The sequence below is a fragment of the Scomber scombrus genome, chromosome 14 (assembly GCF_963691925.1).
Source record: "Scomber scombrus chromosome 14, fScoSco1.1, whole genome shotgun sequence".
NCBI lineage: Eukaryota > Metazoa > Chordata > Actinopteri > Scombriformes > Scombridae > Scomber > Scomber scombrus.
In genome coordinates this window covers 11,389,520-11,404,269 of record NC_084983.1, presented here as the reverse complement: position 1 = coordinate 11,404,269, position 14,750 = coordinate 11,389,520, and the positions used below count along the sequence as shown (strand labels likewise).

General features: G+C 39.0%; 1 protein-coding gene across 7 annotated transcripts in view; it reads right to left on the bottom strand.

The window, feature by feature from the left end:
- Window positions 1-4,503: 4,503 nt before the first annotated feature.
- sipa1 (signal-induced proliferation-associated 1) overlaps window positions 4,504-14,750 on the bottom strand; it is a 34,213-nt gene continuing 23,966 nt past the window's right edge. For 3 of the 7 annotated variants that reach the window (XM_062433863.1, XM_062433864.1, XM_062433865.1), the window contains 7 exons: window positions 13,652-14,041; window positions 12,550-12,676; window positions 12,300-12,432; window positions 11,051-11,152; window positions 10,210-10,282; window positions 9,011-9,089; window positions 4,504-7,541 (listed from right to left, as the gene is read on the bottom strand). In XM_062433863.1, coding sequence (XP_062289847.1) covers window positions 7,398-7,541; window positions 9,011-9,089; window positions 10,210-10,282; window positions 11,051-11,152; window positions 12,300-12,432; window positions 12,550-12,676; window positions 13,652-14,041 — 1,048 coding nt within the window. In that variant the 3' untranslated portion in view covers window positions 4,504-7,397. Of the gene's footprint in view, window positions 7,641-8,125; window positions 9,090-10,209; window positions 10,283-11,050; window positions 11,153-12,299; window positions 12,433-12,549; window positions 12,677-13,651; window positions 14,042-14,750 lie in introns of those variants that run through there. The other 4 variants (XM_062433867.1, XM_062433868.1, XM_062433870.1 and 1 more) reach the window with 4 other exon arrangements.

Here is a 14,750-nt window from a genome sequence, read left to right as displayed (position 1 = left end):
TTAGTTCGGTTCGTTTTCGTTGGTGTGAAAGCATCAATCGCACTCGGGTGCGCACTAAATCAAGCAGACCTCCAAAAAGGTGTGGTCTCGGTCCGCTTGACCTCTGGTGCTTTTACCGGAAGATAAGGGAACGTCAATCGGACCAACTTTGATTCGTTTGTAGGTGTGAACGCGGATCACACCGCAGTCTGTATGCTACATAGTAAAAATTTTACTGCCTGGTGCGGACTAAATAATCAAACTAGTGGTGTGAAAGCGCCCTAATTCAGAGTTGTGCACACACACACAGACATCTGTAATTTCCTCATATTCGATGACAATATTATATTATGAGGAAGTGAGTTTATGGCTCAACGTCTTGTGGAAAAAAAACTTTACAATGTTTTTTTTTTAAATAATTTTTTAGAAAACATTTCTGTTGTTTTAATAGTTAAAGTTAAAGTCATTTAGAAAATAGTTTGTCCAAAAATGAGTTCAAAATTTCATTCAAGATTTGTCTTAAAAAGGTGCTAACAGTATGTTTGTTTACATTCAATTTCTAATCATAGACTGTTAAAAAAATTCTTGGGAGAGACATTTTGCAATTTTGACTCATGTTCATGTTTTTGTAATCTGACGGTAATGAACCTGTGCTCATATGTAAGTATAAGGAATCTTTGATGAAGGCAGGGTTTTTTCTCTTCTTGCCACATTCCACATTTGCCTTGCGGTGACAGACCATAGTGAAGATCTGGCCTGCTCTCAAAATGGATCTGAGGTAATGTGGACTAGCCTTCTTTTTCTATTGTCGATAATATATGGTATGTTCTGTGTAAGTTAAACTGATAGGTTGTGGTTCTTACTCATATAGTGGCTATTTGCCGCTTTATAGGAGTGTAATAGATCCTCAAGGTTGAACCTTTCAGGTTGTGTGGTGAGAACGAGAGCTTCATGCAGAATGTTCTTCTCCAAAATGAAGTGGATCTGAACCAGCAAAGAACACCATTTTGAGATGAAAAAATGTAAAGTTTATACAACAATATGTTTGTTTGGGATTCATTATACACAAACACTTCTCCAGCCCTCTTGTTTCCAAACTGGAACAGTTTTTTTTCAAGCAAACAACTAACAGTATTATACTGTAAAGCTTATATTCTGTACAGTACTGTAATATTTTTTTTACAGTAATTAACTGTTGTTTTAGATTACAGTAGGAATACTGTAAAATAACAGTAAATTGCTGGCGATTGTAGCTGCCAGTACTTACTACTGTTATTTAACGGTAATTTTTTTTTTACAGTGTACCGACCATGTCGTTTTTTTCAATTTTTGCCCGTTTTGGAAAGTCCTTCACAATTTTCACACAAAGCCCCCACTGTGCTTAATTTTGCTCATTTTACATTCAGCCGCCCCCCTGGCCCCTTTTAGCAAATTTTGGGACAATCCACCACCCTTCATCATTTTGGACTTTTTCGACATTGTCGGCCCTGTTGCTTTTTGCACGTTTTGGGGCCTTGTACCCAATTTTCGGATAACACCCCCACAGTGCTTAATTTGGCTCATCTTTCATTCAGCCCGCCTCCCTGGCCCCTTTTTAGCAAGTTTTGGGACAATCCCCAACCCTTCGCATTAAGACAAATTAAAAAAATATTGTGTGCATTTATAAACATTATAATAGCTGTTTTGTATTATATGTACAGTATCGGTCTAGTTGCTTACAATGATCTCACCAATGAAATCTGATTTATATATGCAATGTTTGTCTCTCCGTCTCACTTATATACAGAAAGACAAATGTATTGGCACTAATAAGAAACACATAAGACAATCAAACACATAAGTCTAATTTATGGCAGAAACAGTGGTGTTGTAGAAAGGCCTCATCTGTATGTTATGTATAGTCCAACAGTTGTCTGGCCATTTAAAATACAACCAGGAGTGTAAACATACACACGCACACACCAGCACATGGCCTCGGTATTTACAGAACATGGATGACTCAAACTGGCGTTAAGCCCTTGAGCTGTGTGTGACACATTGCCCTTAGTGAAGACTCAGTTCTGTGCTCCAACCCCAAATAAAGACATAGGCCGGCGCATTGTTGTCATCAGTTTTACTCCTGGTGTCAGGGCAGTAAAGATAAAGCGTTTTTCTTCGGCTGGTGTTTAGGAAAGCTTTCCAGAGGACAGAGTCCAGGGAAATGTTTGTATGATGTTGTCGTGCTGTATTATGTTCATGGAACAAACTTTGGAAAATCTATTTGTCTTATCTTATGCAGATAAGAATGTGCATCCAATCAGTATTTTAAAACTGTTTTAAAACTGTATTATCTCTCTAAATCTCTACGTGTGTTATGTGACTGCAGGCTGATTTTATTTTTAGATCTTGGCTCTGAATCTCCTTCAAAGACGTTGTATATTACTAGTGCTGCACTGACATAACAACGGTTATAGTTAAGAGTCAATTAGTGTGCAGGTTTTAGGCATTTAGTGAATATGCTGACACAAAAAATGCAGAAAAGATACATTTGAGAGTTGAATCATGATCTGTGGTATATGAAAGCAGAATAGTCCATCATCATTGTGTTATTATAGTTGAATAGTTTCAAAATTACAAGCCAGGAAGGTTCTATAGTGGTTCTGTCAGCATTTCTCAGTTCCCTGTAGGATGTTAAATGACACAGTATCTCTATATTCAAGTGGAGTTTTGAAGGGAACAGAGCTTTGTCCCAAGTGTCAAACAGGAAGTGAGTGAGACTATCTATTTATTGGATCAATTTCAAGTGTGATGATCACACACTCCACCTCTAAAACACAGCGAAACCCAGACAATGTGAATACTTTCATTTTCAGTCCACATATATTGAGCTTAATTTATAATCCTCAATATCAAGTTTTATCTTCACTAACAATGAAACCACATTAAAATCAAAGGTTTGAGATTAAATCAATGCTTTTGAATCCTTGTCAAATTGCTTCAAAAGCAGACAGTTTATTCAGAAAGATGTCACCGGCTAATGAGCAGGTAGCTACAAGATGCAAATACATTTGTAATAAAAAAGCTGATTTAAAATGTGTTTCTTTTTGCGTGTCATGCAAGGACCACAACAATCTAATTTAGAACACAATGCAGTTTGATTGTGAAGAGATGAGTGGGTTTTAATCATAGACTGTATATAAGAAGGTTTTAATCCTGCTTCTCAGAGTTGCTGTGTTTCATTTCAGCTGTGGGATTGATTTACACCTGGAACGACGCAGCAAATAACCAGCCAGCATGACAGGAAAGTAAACATATCTTAGCTGTATTGAGCTCAAATTTACCACGACATTTTCCTTAATACAGATCATGTCAGCAATTTGCTTTTCTTTACATTGTGTCTTGTCTGGTGTTAATTCTGGTTTTAGTGTAGGCCTTAATGCTTATCTAGAATATAAACCAAATAATTATTTCTGAACTCACTATTAAATTAAACCAGCTAAAAGCATTTCCTTTTTATACAAAAATATTATTTGATTTGCCCATATAAATAGACTGAATATTTCTGTGTACTACTCATACTGCTTAATCACAATAGAGGCTTGGTGTTTTAAGACCTCTAACAGGAGCCTGCTGGTTCTACAGAGGACGCTGTGAGTCAGTTTATATTTATACATATTTTGTTTACATTCTGCTCTTCTCAGCCAATCTGATTTGGCTATGTCCTCGATCTGACACCAATCATCTCTTTGCTGTCAAACCTTAAAACTATTTCTTCCTGAGCTGCTTTCACTTGACACTTCAGTGCTGCCACATGCGTCCCACCTCCACTTCCTGTGTTCATCAGAGGCAAGTTCAGGATGTGAGATCCTCAGAAATCCTGCTCCTGAAAAAAAATCCATCCAACTCTTTTGACAAATATCAAACTCTCTGTAGTTGCCATATTAACAGATTTGCCCCACATGATTACTATATTACAAATATTTCTGCATTTACATCTTTCCTTACATGCTCAGTGATTTCAATTAAGAATATCAATAAAGACACAAAATGTATACTGATAACTTTCCTCATTTAAAGTCAGTAATGTTTATAGAAGGTGTGCAACATATTTTTGCTGTACAAGTCAGTTTTTCTACATTTTATATGGCCTTTAAGTTACCAAAGTTGTTATTTCATCCAAACACCAGTTCAGCCAATAAAAACCACCTTGTTGAACATGTTTTAAGTAATCTCATTTTGTAGACCATCATGTTCTTTCTGCTCTCTGGTCTGTGTGATGATTTTCAAAATCTTGACTTTTCCCTCAGGTTCTAACTTTTTACTGTTTATCTTCCACAAACTAAATAGAATGACTAACATCCCCCATAAACATGCATCATTCCCTGCGGTCAGCTACACAAATATCCCAACATTATGTGTAACTTTGTAAACGTCAACTTTGCTGGGGACCAGATTGCATTTCCAGATTAGGAAATTATAGCAGATTTCTTCCCCCCTTCTTTTCTCCCTTTCACGCCATTACCATCATCTTTTTAAATACGCTGGTCGATTTCTGAGACAATTTATTTTTACATATTTAAATACCAAAATAATCATCCCTTACGGGAAGCATACGTCATTCAACACATTCATGTCAATTTAAACTTGATTTCAATGCATCACTCATGTTAAGCACCTTTTTTCCTTTTAATTCACTTTAAAAAAAATCATATTCATCGGTTGACTTCTTTTAATAATTGGTGGTACTCATTGAGCTGTAAACTTTCAGCAATGCTCGAGACCAAATAACACACATCTTTTACTATCTGCTGTTTTATGTGTCACCCGATGACGTTCCCTCACACGGCAGATGAAAAACCAGATGTTGTGATGGTCTCTTAGAAATCCTTCATCATGCCACACACAAAAAAAAACCCTCATCCAGTGCAACCAAAAGACAAAGAAATTAGATCACTAAGCTGGGTTAACATACATTACATTTTCAGGTAGGCACAAAGTCAGAGAAATAAGCCTTCACATAACACCAGTTTGAGCATCCATTCTGAAAGGTTCACTCATTAAGGCGTACCTAATGGTGTTTAAGACCTTATTAAATATGTGAGAGCTACAGCTATAGCTCAGTACTAGAGTGATAATAAGAACCATAGTCACATTGAGCGATATTTGCAGATAGTATTTTGTCATATCATGGTTGTTGGTTTTCTACAAAAGAAACTAAAATGTATAACCAAGCCCACTTTTCCTTTCTGCTCTATTTCACATTTTCTCCTTGCGAATTCCCTCCAGTTTAAACAGCTACAAGAAGATCCACATTTGCATGATTAATAAGTTACATTTTTATACATACACACATACAGAAGGGGAGCTTGGAAGTTGCTTGGCACATTCTCATGCTTGACCAACCTCCTACAATCTAAATAACTATACAAGACACAGTAAAACAGGTCTTCTCACACCATGCTTCTCCCTGTTCACTCATGAGGCTTCAGCATGTACAGGAGACGAAAAAGCCTGCATGGCCACGATTAACACTTGTCTGCATAATCATCCTGCAAAAGGAGGGCGTACACGACCCAATGCACTAAGTAACATGGAACAATTGAGCTGTACATACAGTATCTTCACATACTGATAAAGTTTAGATTCATAATTTAATCTGTATATACTGTATCTTAATATGCTGGTACCAGGTATTCACAGTGACTCTAAAATAAAATTACAAGAGGAAGTTTGTACAAGAAACAAGAGCATTGAGAGTCTGAGTGACTGGCGAACGTTTGGCATCCGTTTATGTCAGAGTTCAGAGTTTATAGTTTGTGGTTGGGTCAGTTCAGTTTGATTTCAGTGGGATTCAGGAGAGCTGCCTGGGCTTTTTCGTTGGCACTGAGGAGAAGCAGTCCATCTCCTCTGAACACATGTTCTTATTGGCGCCGTCAGCAGCAGACACAAAAATGTGAGGTAAGGTGGTGTCAGGGGGATGAGATTTTATCCACCTTCTTATGTTGAGCAGGGTATAACCCAGGCAGGTTAAATAAAGTACAGTATGTGCCCTGTCCAGTGCTGATTTGACAAAAAAAAGTGCAATAACGACACATAAACATACACAAACACACATCAGGGTGGGAATGGTAAGATTTCACCTATTGTCCTTACCGCTACCACTCATAAGCCATACTAAACAATTACCCAAAATAGTCACTGTAGACATCCGCCAAACACAAAACATATTTAAATACAATATTCTGTATTTTTCACTATTTGTTCAAGGCGTCTTATTCACCTAAAGCTATGTTGCCAGCTGAAAGAAAAGCTGCCTTTTGGCATTTTGTGGTTCAGGCCAGCAGGAGGAGAACTTCTACAGTATGGCTGCTACAATAGTGAGGTTAGAAGAAACCTGCTACAGGCAATCATGGAAGGAAGCCGAAGCAGTTCTTTCCTGCCATTGTCTGTTTCTTCAGGAGAGGTATAACCCATTTCAGTTTCTGTTTTCACACATACTTCCAGGAGGAACAAGCATGCTCAGGTCTTTTAAAAAAACCAAAAACCAAAAAACATTTCCAGTTCACATCCCTTTCATTCACAGGGTTTTAAAAATCATCTCCCCCTAAAAACTCCAGAATTTCTTAAATACAGTACTACTGAGAAGTGAAGAGGGCAGAGTGATGTCCTTACGCAACACAACATCCTCTGAGGCAAGTCAGTTAGAATCATTACATCTTTTGAAGTAGAAGGCTGCCTGCAGGCCTGTCATTGTCAAGACCCCCCCCTCCCCCTTTTTTTTCTTTTTGTGTTTTATGTCAAGGCCTTCCACACTATCAGTGCCACACGCAGACATTGCAACTACACGCCTGGCAGAGAGGATAGCAATACTACTGTTCACATATATTATTGGTGATATATATATACACTTTTGGTCATTTCAGATAAGACACCACCAAACATGCTATACAGTGTCTCTCAGTCTTAATTGCCACTCTTTATGCAAGTGCTATTCAGCCCAGCTTGTCAAGTATTTGAAGCAAAATACAGTAAGAGATGCACACATACAGTATACACACGCACGCAAACACGCACACATGCGGCACACACCCACACGCATTATCATACACACACCAAGAGAAGCACTCTGGCATAGCGCACCAACACAGAAGCCTGAGAGCCGCTTGTTGGTCAGTCTGTGAGGGTCATAGGATGTTTAAAATGTCATTATTTTCTTTTTTATGAGTTAATTTGCATACTCCCTCACCAACAGGCAGGTCCAGGGTTCAGGACTGAGACTGTGGTAATACACAGATTGAAGAGGATTTGTGTGTGTGTTTGTGTGTGTGTGTGTGTGTTTGCAAATATGAATGGACAAAATAAGTGTACTAAGTGTACAAGCACAATGTACGATTTGCATCTTTCTACTGATTGGGGCGTCTGTGCGTGCAGCAGTGAGGCTAACAGGGCTTGTTGACGTTGCAGAGCAGCTCGGTGACTTTGATGAGGCGGGCCACCGTGCTCTGCGACTCCTCCTGCAGCCGCTGGTTGTTCTGCCTGAGGCTCTGCACCTCGGCCTGCAGCACCGCCTTGTCCTCTTTCTCCTGAAAGACATCGGCACACAACAAAACAAAAGCCGTCTCTCAGATCGCTGTGGCAGGAACGGGAGGGGAGCGACAGGTAGAGCGCTGGCTTTAAGGAAACTAGTGGGCACACATAAACACAAGAGCTTGAAATAAAACAACACAGACAGTGTAGAGTAGCACATCGCACTGCAGAGAGGGAGAAGAAACCCACACTCCAAAACAGTGCTGAAACAATCGGTCACTGAACTGATCATTTGTTTGAAATAACTGATTACTAGTTTTCGCCATTTTCACTGTTGTGTAGCATTTATTAAAATGTTTTGTGTTTTGGACTTTTACAGACAAAGGAAGTAAGAAGTTGCCCTCACAATTTTCCATCTTGAAACTGCTTGTTTTGTTCAAGTAACAATCCAAACAAAACATATTCATTTAAAAAAATAAAAAATAAAGAAGCTGTTAAAGCCGTTTTTTTCTGCCGATCAATTAATCAACTAATTGTTTCAGCACTTATTTATTTAGTTTGATATTTTGTTGTTATTCTTGAAGAGTCCATAGATTGAATAAATGATAATGAGACAAATCAGAATCGAAAACAGTGACAGTCCTGATCAAGAAATTTTAAATAATAATCTTTCCATATAATATAATAATATGATAATATAATAGGCTTTGTACACACAGTGACACATAGTTTTGTACACACAGAGACACATACTGTACAGTATTGACAAGAAACATTTCAACACAACGCCCACTTGTCTGCAGTTGACCAAGGTACTCTATCTGCTGAGGAAGGCCACAAAATGTGGCAGAAAGCTTCAGAAAACAGAAGAAGAAGAAGTCGTCTTTGTGTTGAGAATTGTTTTTTGTCAAGCAGCAGTTTCCAAAGTTCAGAATAAACCTTCAAGCTCATCACATACAGTATTCTTTCACATTTACATGAAAAATAAACAGAGCAACACTGTGGTTCGGCTAAAACAGAAGCTGCAAATTTCGTCTCATGGTGACATCATAGCCATTAGTTTGCTAGTCTTTTGCATCAGTAGTATCATTTATGTTTGACAATGTGGATAATAGCATGTATGTAGTAACATGTCAACACTGGATCATGTTTAGTAGAAATGTTCAGAAGAAAATATTAGAAAATATTGATTACAGTAGCAGCAGATTTATGAAAAAAAAGAAATATTCCAAAAATCTGAAAATGTAGCTTTACAAAATTATTACAAAATAATCAATAAAAAAATGCCTTCGAGTGTTTTTGTATTTAATGCATCTCTACACTGAGTCAGCAGTGGATGGGAGGATTTGTCCAAGTAAACAAAAGGCTGCTTCAGTGAACTCAAATCATCTCACTCCAGTGACAGAAGCTGAACAATTTAAATACTTTTTCCTACCTGCTGACTTTCCCGTGCAGCTCACTGAAAATATTGTTACAGAGAAAAAAGAAAAAAAAATGTTTGAAGCATTCATGAAAGTCAAAGCACCTTTTGCAGGTCATCCTGCAGCTTCTTCAGCATGGCCTCCAGCTGCGACACCTTCTCTTCTAGGTGGCCTGGAGAGTCACTGCAACAAAGAGAAGCAGTGACACTTTGTCAAAATCGATGGTTTCGTTTGAAAACTGGAAAATACATTCATGAAACCGGTGACAATATGGTGTTGAATCGACAAATCAACAAGAGTTTAAAAAAAATCCTTTAGTCCTCCCTTCTTTTAACATAGGGTGAACTTTTCAATTTGCTTGATTAGTCGTGGAGCTGTCTGTTACGTTGGCAACCTCAGAGCTCGAGACATTGTCCTTACTGCGTTTAATGAAACCTGAAAATAGATCAATTTACAGTAATTGCTACGGCTGACAAGACGTGAGTGAGTACAGGCATCCCATCATGCATTTCTTCTGACTGCAGCTCTACATAATGACTGTGCACTTCAGAGCAAAGCCCTACAGTATCCCAGTGATTTCAAAAGTAGGATAATGATACCGTATTTAGAAGAATGTAGCATCTTCATCACAAGATTTTAGGTCAGAAGTGTGTTTTTAAGTGTCATGATTAATGATATGGTTCTTTTAGTTGGTTTGAATAAGATAAATTATCCCCATGTTATGTTGTTATGTAATTATTGTAATTTGCAAGTTCAGGCTCACAAACAGATAATAACAAGTGGTGATTAACTCCAAATATGATTGAAGTTTTTAACATTTAAGCTGGATCCAAATTTTAATATGAAATAGTCACAAAAAGCTGTAAATGCTAAAACCTCGGGCTGAGCTTTATATCCGTGTTTGATCATTTTCTATTAATTCAATTTTCTTTTTTGCTTTTGAAAAATCAAAGGAGATCAAGGAGGTGGAAAAAGTATGAAAAAAACTAATCAAAAGGGGAGTTGTATAGAAAGATGATGAGGACAGTAAATCAGACACAATCTTTGTGTATATTTGTACACCTGTGTCTGCGTGCACATAAGTGCATCACTCAGTCAGCAAAAGTGCTCTCTTTATGGGAGAGGAGCAGTCATGTTGACTCAAACAGTTGGATGTCTGCGACAAAGTCTAAATAATTGAGCCAGAATAAAGGAGTATAGATCTTGTGCAATGATTCAGACAAAGAAAACCAAGAGATTAACTACTGAGATATTCAACAGTCTTGTTCATGTCCCTGTACATACAGTGTGTGCTGCAGCCCACCTGTCCTTTGAGTCTTTCAGCTTGCCATCTGTCTGGTCACCTCCTGCTTGGGAAGAGTCTCCGGCTTTGCGGTCTGTAATAAGAAACATTATCCACATTATAATGATTTAAAACCAAAAAAAAGCTTCCTCTCAGTGCAGAACACAGAGTCATTCATATAGTTTCATTTTTATTTTTATATATATGCCCAATGCACTCATATAAAAAAATAAAATGGACACCAGAATTTCACCCATAGGGCATGTGATCACAAATGGGCATTAATGTGCTGCTATATCAGCCTCCTCTCTCCTCGGAAGACTTTCCACTAGTTAAGCACCTGGTTGCAGGGATTTGCTCCGGTTAAGCCACAAGAGCATCAGTAAGGTCAAGCATTGATGTGTAGTGATAAAGCCTGGCTCGCACTCTGCGCTTCACTTGATCCCAGAGGTGTTGGATGGGGTTGAGGTCAGGGCTCTATGCAGTTCTTCCACATCAAACTCAGAAAACCATACCATTTCTTAATGGACCAGGTTTTATGCATGAGGGAATTTTCATGTTGAAACAGGAAAGGATCTTCCCCAAGTGTATACCACAAAACCAGAGGCACACTATTGTCTGAGTATAAAAGTATAAAACCAGGAGATCAAAATACTTTTGCACATATCATATATAGAAAATAAATTATTCTTCCAGTGTATCAGATGGCAAAAAATCTAAAAATTTACACCATCTTAATTAAATCTGAGAAAATTCAGGATGAGTTAAAAAGAGGGAGAATAATCAAATCTAGATTTCTTTGGTGTTCGTGATTGTGCTAATAAATATATATACAGTAAGGTGAACACATTCAGTTCCTCACCTTCTCGTGACAAAGCCTCCAGGATGTTGCGGCAGGCTGTGGCCAGGTCAGCGATGGACTGCCACTCCTCTTCAGTTGAATCTGACTGTGTCTCTGAGAGGACTGAGAGAAAGACATAGACAAAGATGTATTATGTTTCTGTATGACACATATCTCAGTATAATGTACCTATAATGGACAATACAGCAGAGCTATACTGCAGATGTTACTGTATGAACAGCCAGATTCATTTTGGCAGTAACAATGAACCACCACTGGGGGGTGCTGCTGTGTTAATATCAGATTCAGTGGCAGAATAAGCAGAGACAAAGAGGAAATGTTATGACGTTCACTGAATGTTTTTGATATCAGTTAAGATTTGAGGGCTACTTCTAAACACAACTGTGTAAGTGGAAGTAAATATGTTCAAGACAATGATCCTACTATCATTTGAATAATCAAGTATTGTTAAATTATTTCTAAATTTTATGCAAACTTTTAAAAAACAATGAGATAAAAATGTAATTCAGACAACACTACTCCTATTTTAGTCAGATTAGTGCACTAAATGTTTGATGACAAAGATGTGATGCTTTTTTAGCACCCTGACCACTTCCTGTGAAAGAGCATACAGTAATGTAAAGCAGTCAGAGGATTCAGAGACCACTCCCACAGAAATTATAAGAATCTGATGAGAGGATGAGCAAGTGTGCTCTTATGGCGGCTAAATGATGAGGCTCATAGTCTCAGTGGAGGCTGAGCAGATGGTGTAAAAGGGGTTTCTTGATTTGGGGCTGTCTAAAAGTCCATCCCTCCCACTACCCATCTGTCCCCCTTTTATCCCAGCCCTGGCAGGGGGTGGCAGTAGAGCAGGGGTGATATTAGATTAGCGGAATAGGGGGCAGCGCAGATGAAAGAAGGGGGACAAAGGGGATGCAGTGGGGAGCAGAGGGAGGATAATGAAGAGAGGGATTTAAGGCAGAAAAGATCTGGAAAAAAGGAATTTGAGGCTTAAATCGGGCAGAGATGATTTGCAAACATGTGTAATTGTTCTATTTTGGCATCATTTGAGCAGTCGTGTCAGCTGTTGAGAAAACAGCTTTGTTTTGAGTCCATGATCAGGGTTAAAACTCTCATGTTATTAATTTTCCTGCATTCATCTTTTTTATTTTAAATGTTGCAAACTTAACTAAGTATTCATAACAATACACACAAATTAATACATATGTATTGTGGTGTTTAAAACTTGCAGCCAAAAGGAAGCACTTACTCTTGGTGATGGAGTTATGAAGACTTAGGGCTCGTGAATTTCTTTCAGTTCGGTCTATGCATGACAACCGGGAAGTTGAGATAGAGGAGTCACTTGCTGAAGCTTTGTCATCACCAAACTCAGCTCCCATGAACTGAAGACACAGAGGTGCAGACAGACATAGAGACAGAGAGGAAATGACACTGTCAGAGAGAGAGGATGTGGTATTGAGGAGAAAGCACTCAGATGTCCTTTCGTTTTGGTTTATCACCTGTTCGTCCTCCAGGGGAACCTTGGGTTTGACAGCCAGGATCAGATCAGGTGTGGTGTCTCGCAGCTCCCCGACATTCTCATAGATGTGGCGCTCCACCTTCAACCCCACGTTGTCGTACACGTGCCTTTACATAGGGTGGGGAGGGAGAGATGGTGGTGAGGCGAGAAACACAAAGCAAATCTGCTGTTGATGCTTCGTGACATTTTTATCCAAGCCAGAGGTCAAAGCAAAAAAATGGAGCAATCGGACAAGTAATCTCCTGGATTACTTTGGTTTTTGGCCTGATTGATGTTTCCTATCCTGCACTTACAAAATGATCCATCACAAATATCATATCTGATGCAGTTTGGTCTAACTATTCAGCTCTGCTTTGTGTAACAGTAAAAAGTAATGAAATTCATTATTGTGAGCAGCAGAGTTTAATATCATCCTATGAATGTTTCCTATTCCTCCTTTTTGGAGCTCTCGGGGTAAAACCAACCAGTGTGCTAAAAATAATTTGCCAAGCAGATCCATTAAGGCATCCTACCTCTTTTACATATGTGTTCTTCATTCTGTAAGTATTTCATATCAGAATTTAATGGTAATAAATGTGCTTTCTTGTTATTGTTTACAGAGTTGTCCATTCTGCAAAGGCAAAAAAACTTCTCATTTTATCTCTTTGCTATTAATCGTGATCTGCTGCTTAACCATCCAAATAGTTAATTGCCAGAGTTTGAAAAAGAAAAAAAGTGAGTTTCATGTGTGAAACATTAAAAAACAATTGCATTAACACTCTCACTCACTGCTGTAAGCGGAGCGACACCCTGTTCAGTGTCCTTTCTAAGTGCTTTGTCCTTTGCAGGAAAAGTGACGCACTGACTCTGAGATTAAATTGTGATGCGTCAGCTCCAGTTTGAGGATATTTTCGGCCATGTTGGATGATTTAAGAGCTGTAGACCTTTTTAGCTGATGGTCTCCTCATTTGCAGATGTATCTAGACTGATTATGACATCTTGCAAAGCAGTATTCAGACAGAGTTCTACTTTTCTCACTAATGCCTCAATAGCACTCATATGTCAGCTTAAATTAATAGTGGTATGAGCTTTTTAGCACTTACCCATCACATGTATCTCCATAAGACGGCTGTCTCTCTAAAGAGCAGCTGCGTGTCAGCTGCAAGGTGCTGTCCTCCTGGCTCTGATTGGCTGGTTGGTCCTGCAGAGAAGTGGCCCGTAACAAAGGTAAGCTGGGCAGTGTGAGGAGTGAGCCATCACTTCTCTCACTTTGCCCTTTATCAGACGACTGCTCCTTGACCTCTCCGCCCTCCACCTGCACCTCCATTATGTCCGCTTCATTGACTCCACCCGCCTTCAGCTCGTCGTCCTCCTCCTCCTCCTCCTCTTCCTCTTCTTCCCTCTCGTCCAGCACCCAGGCCTCTCCAGACTGATCCTCGCCAGGCTTACACTCTGCATCCTTGATGGCTTTCTGGTACAGCTCAGAGAAACTCCTGTAGAACATAAAACAACACACTTATTAAGAAGAAATCCATCACACCTCCCTTTTCCTTTCAGCTTCTTATGGCACCACTGAGTCACAGTGTATCTAGAAAAAGCCAAAAACAAACATGAGGTGGAAAAAAAAGCTCTATATTTGTCTAAGCTTCTGTTATATTCCTTTGAAATCACAGAGCCTCCACTACCTATCAACAATAATGACATATTTGTGACAATTTGTGCTTTGTTGTCACAGAACAAGCATGTCAGGACTGAAATATAAATAAACTTGGGGGGGGGTTCTCTGAGGATACTTCTGCTGTCAGCTTTGAAACGTTGCTCTAAAGTTCTAAAAAACTGCAGAGGTGTCCGGTTTAATATTGGTTTTATTTATTTCAACAATTCTGTCCACCACAGGCTACAGCTGTTTCTGCCTTTTCTTTGACTTCAGTTGAACAGAAAGTGTGCTTCTTACAGACATCAACAGCCAGTGTGATTAAAGATCATTACAGGGATTGATTGGTTGTTAGCTGGCTGGTGTGACACTGACTGCAGGTCTTTATCAACAGCAGAGCTGTAACCCTGGAGTCGCATCTCCATTTTTTTCTGAACTGACTTGTCCCACTAACCCCCTCCTTCTTATTTGCTGTCAACCTCTCTCTCACCCCCTCTCTGGGACTACACTTCGCTTTCTGCAGCACATTTTATCCCCATGAGTCTCCT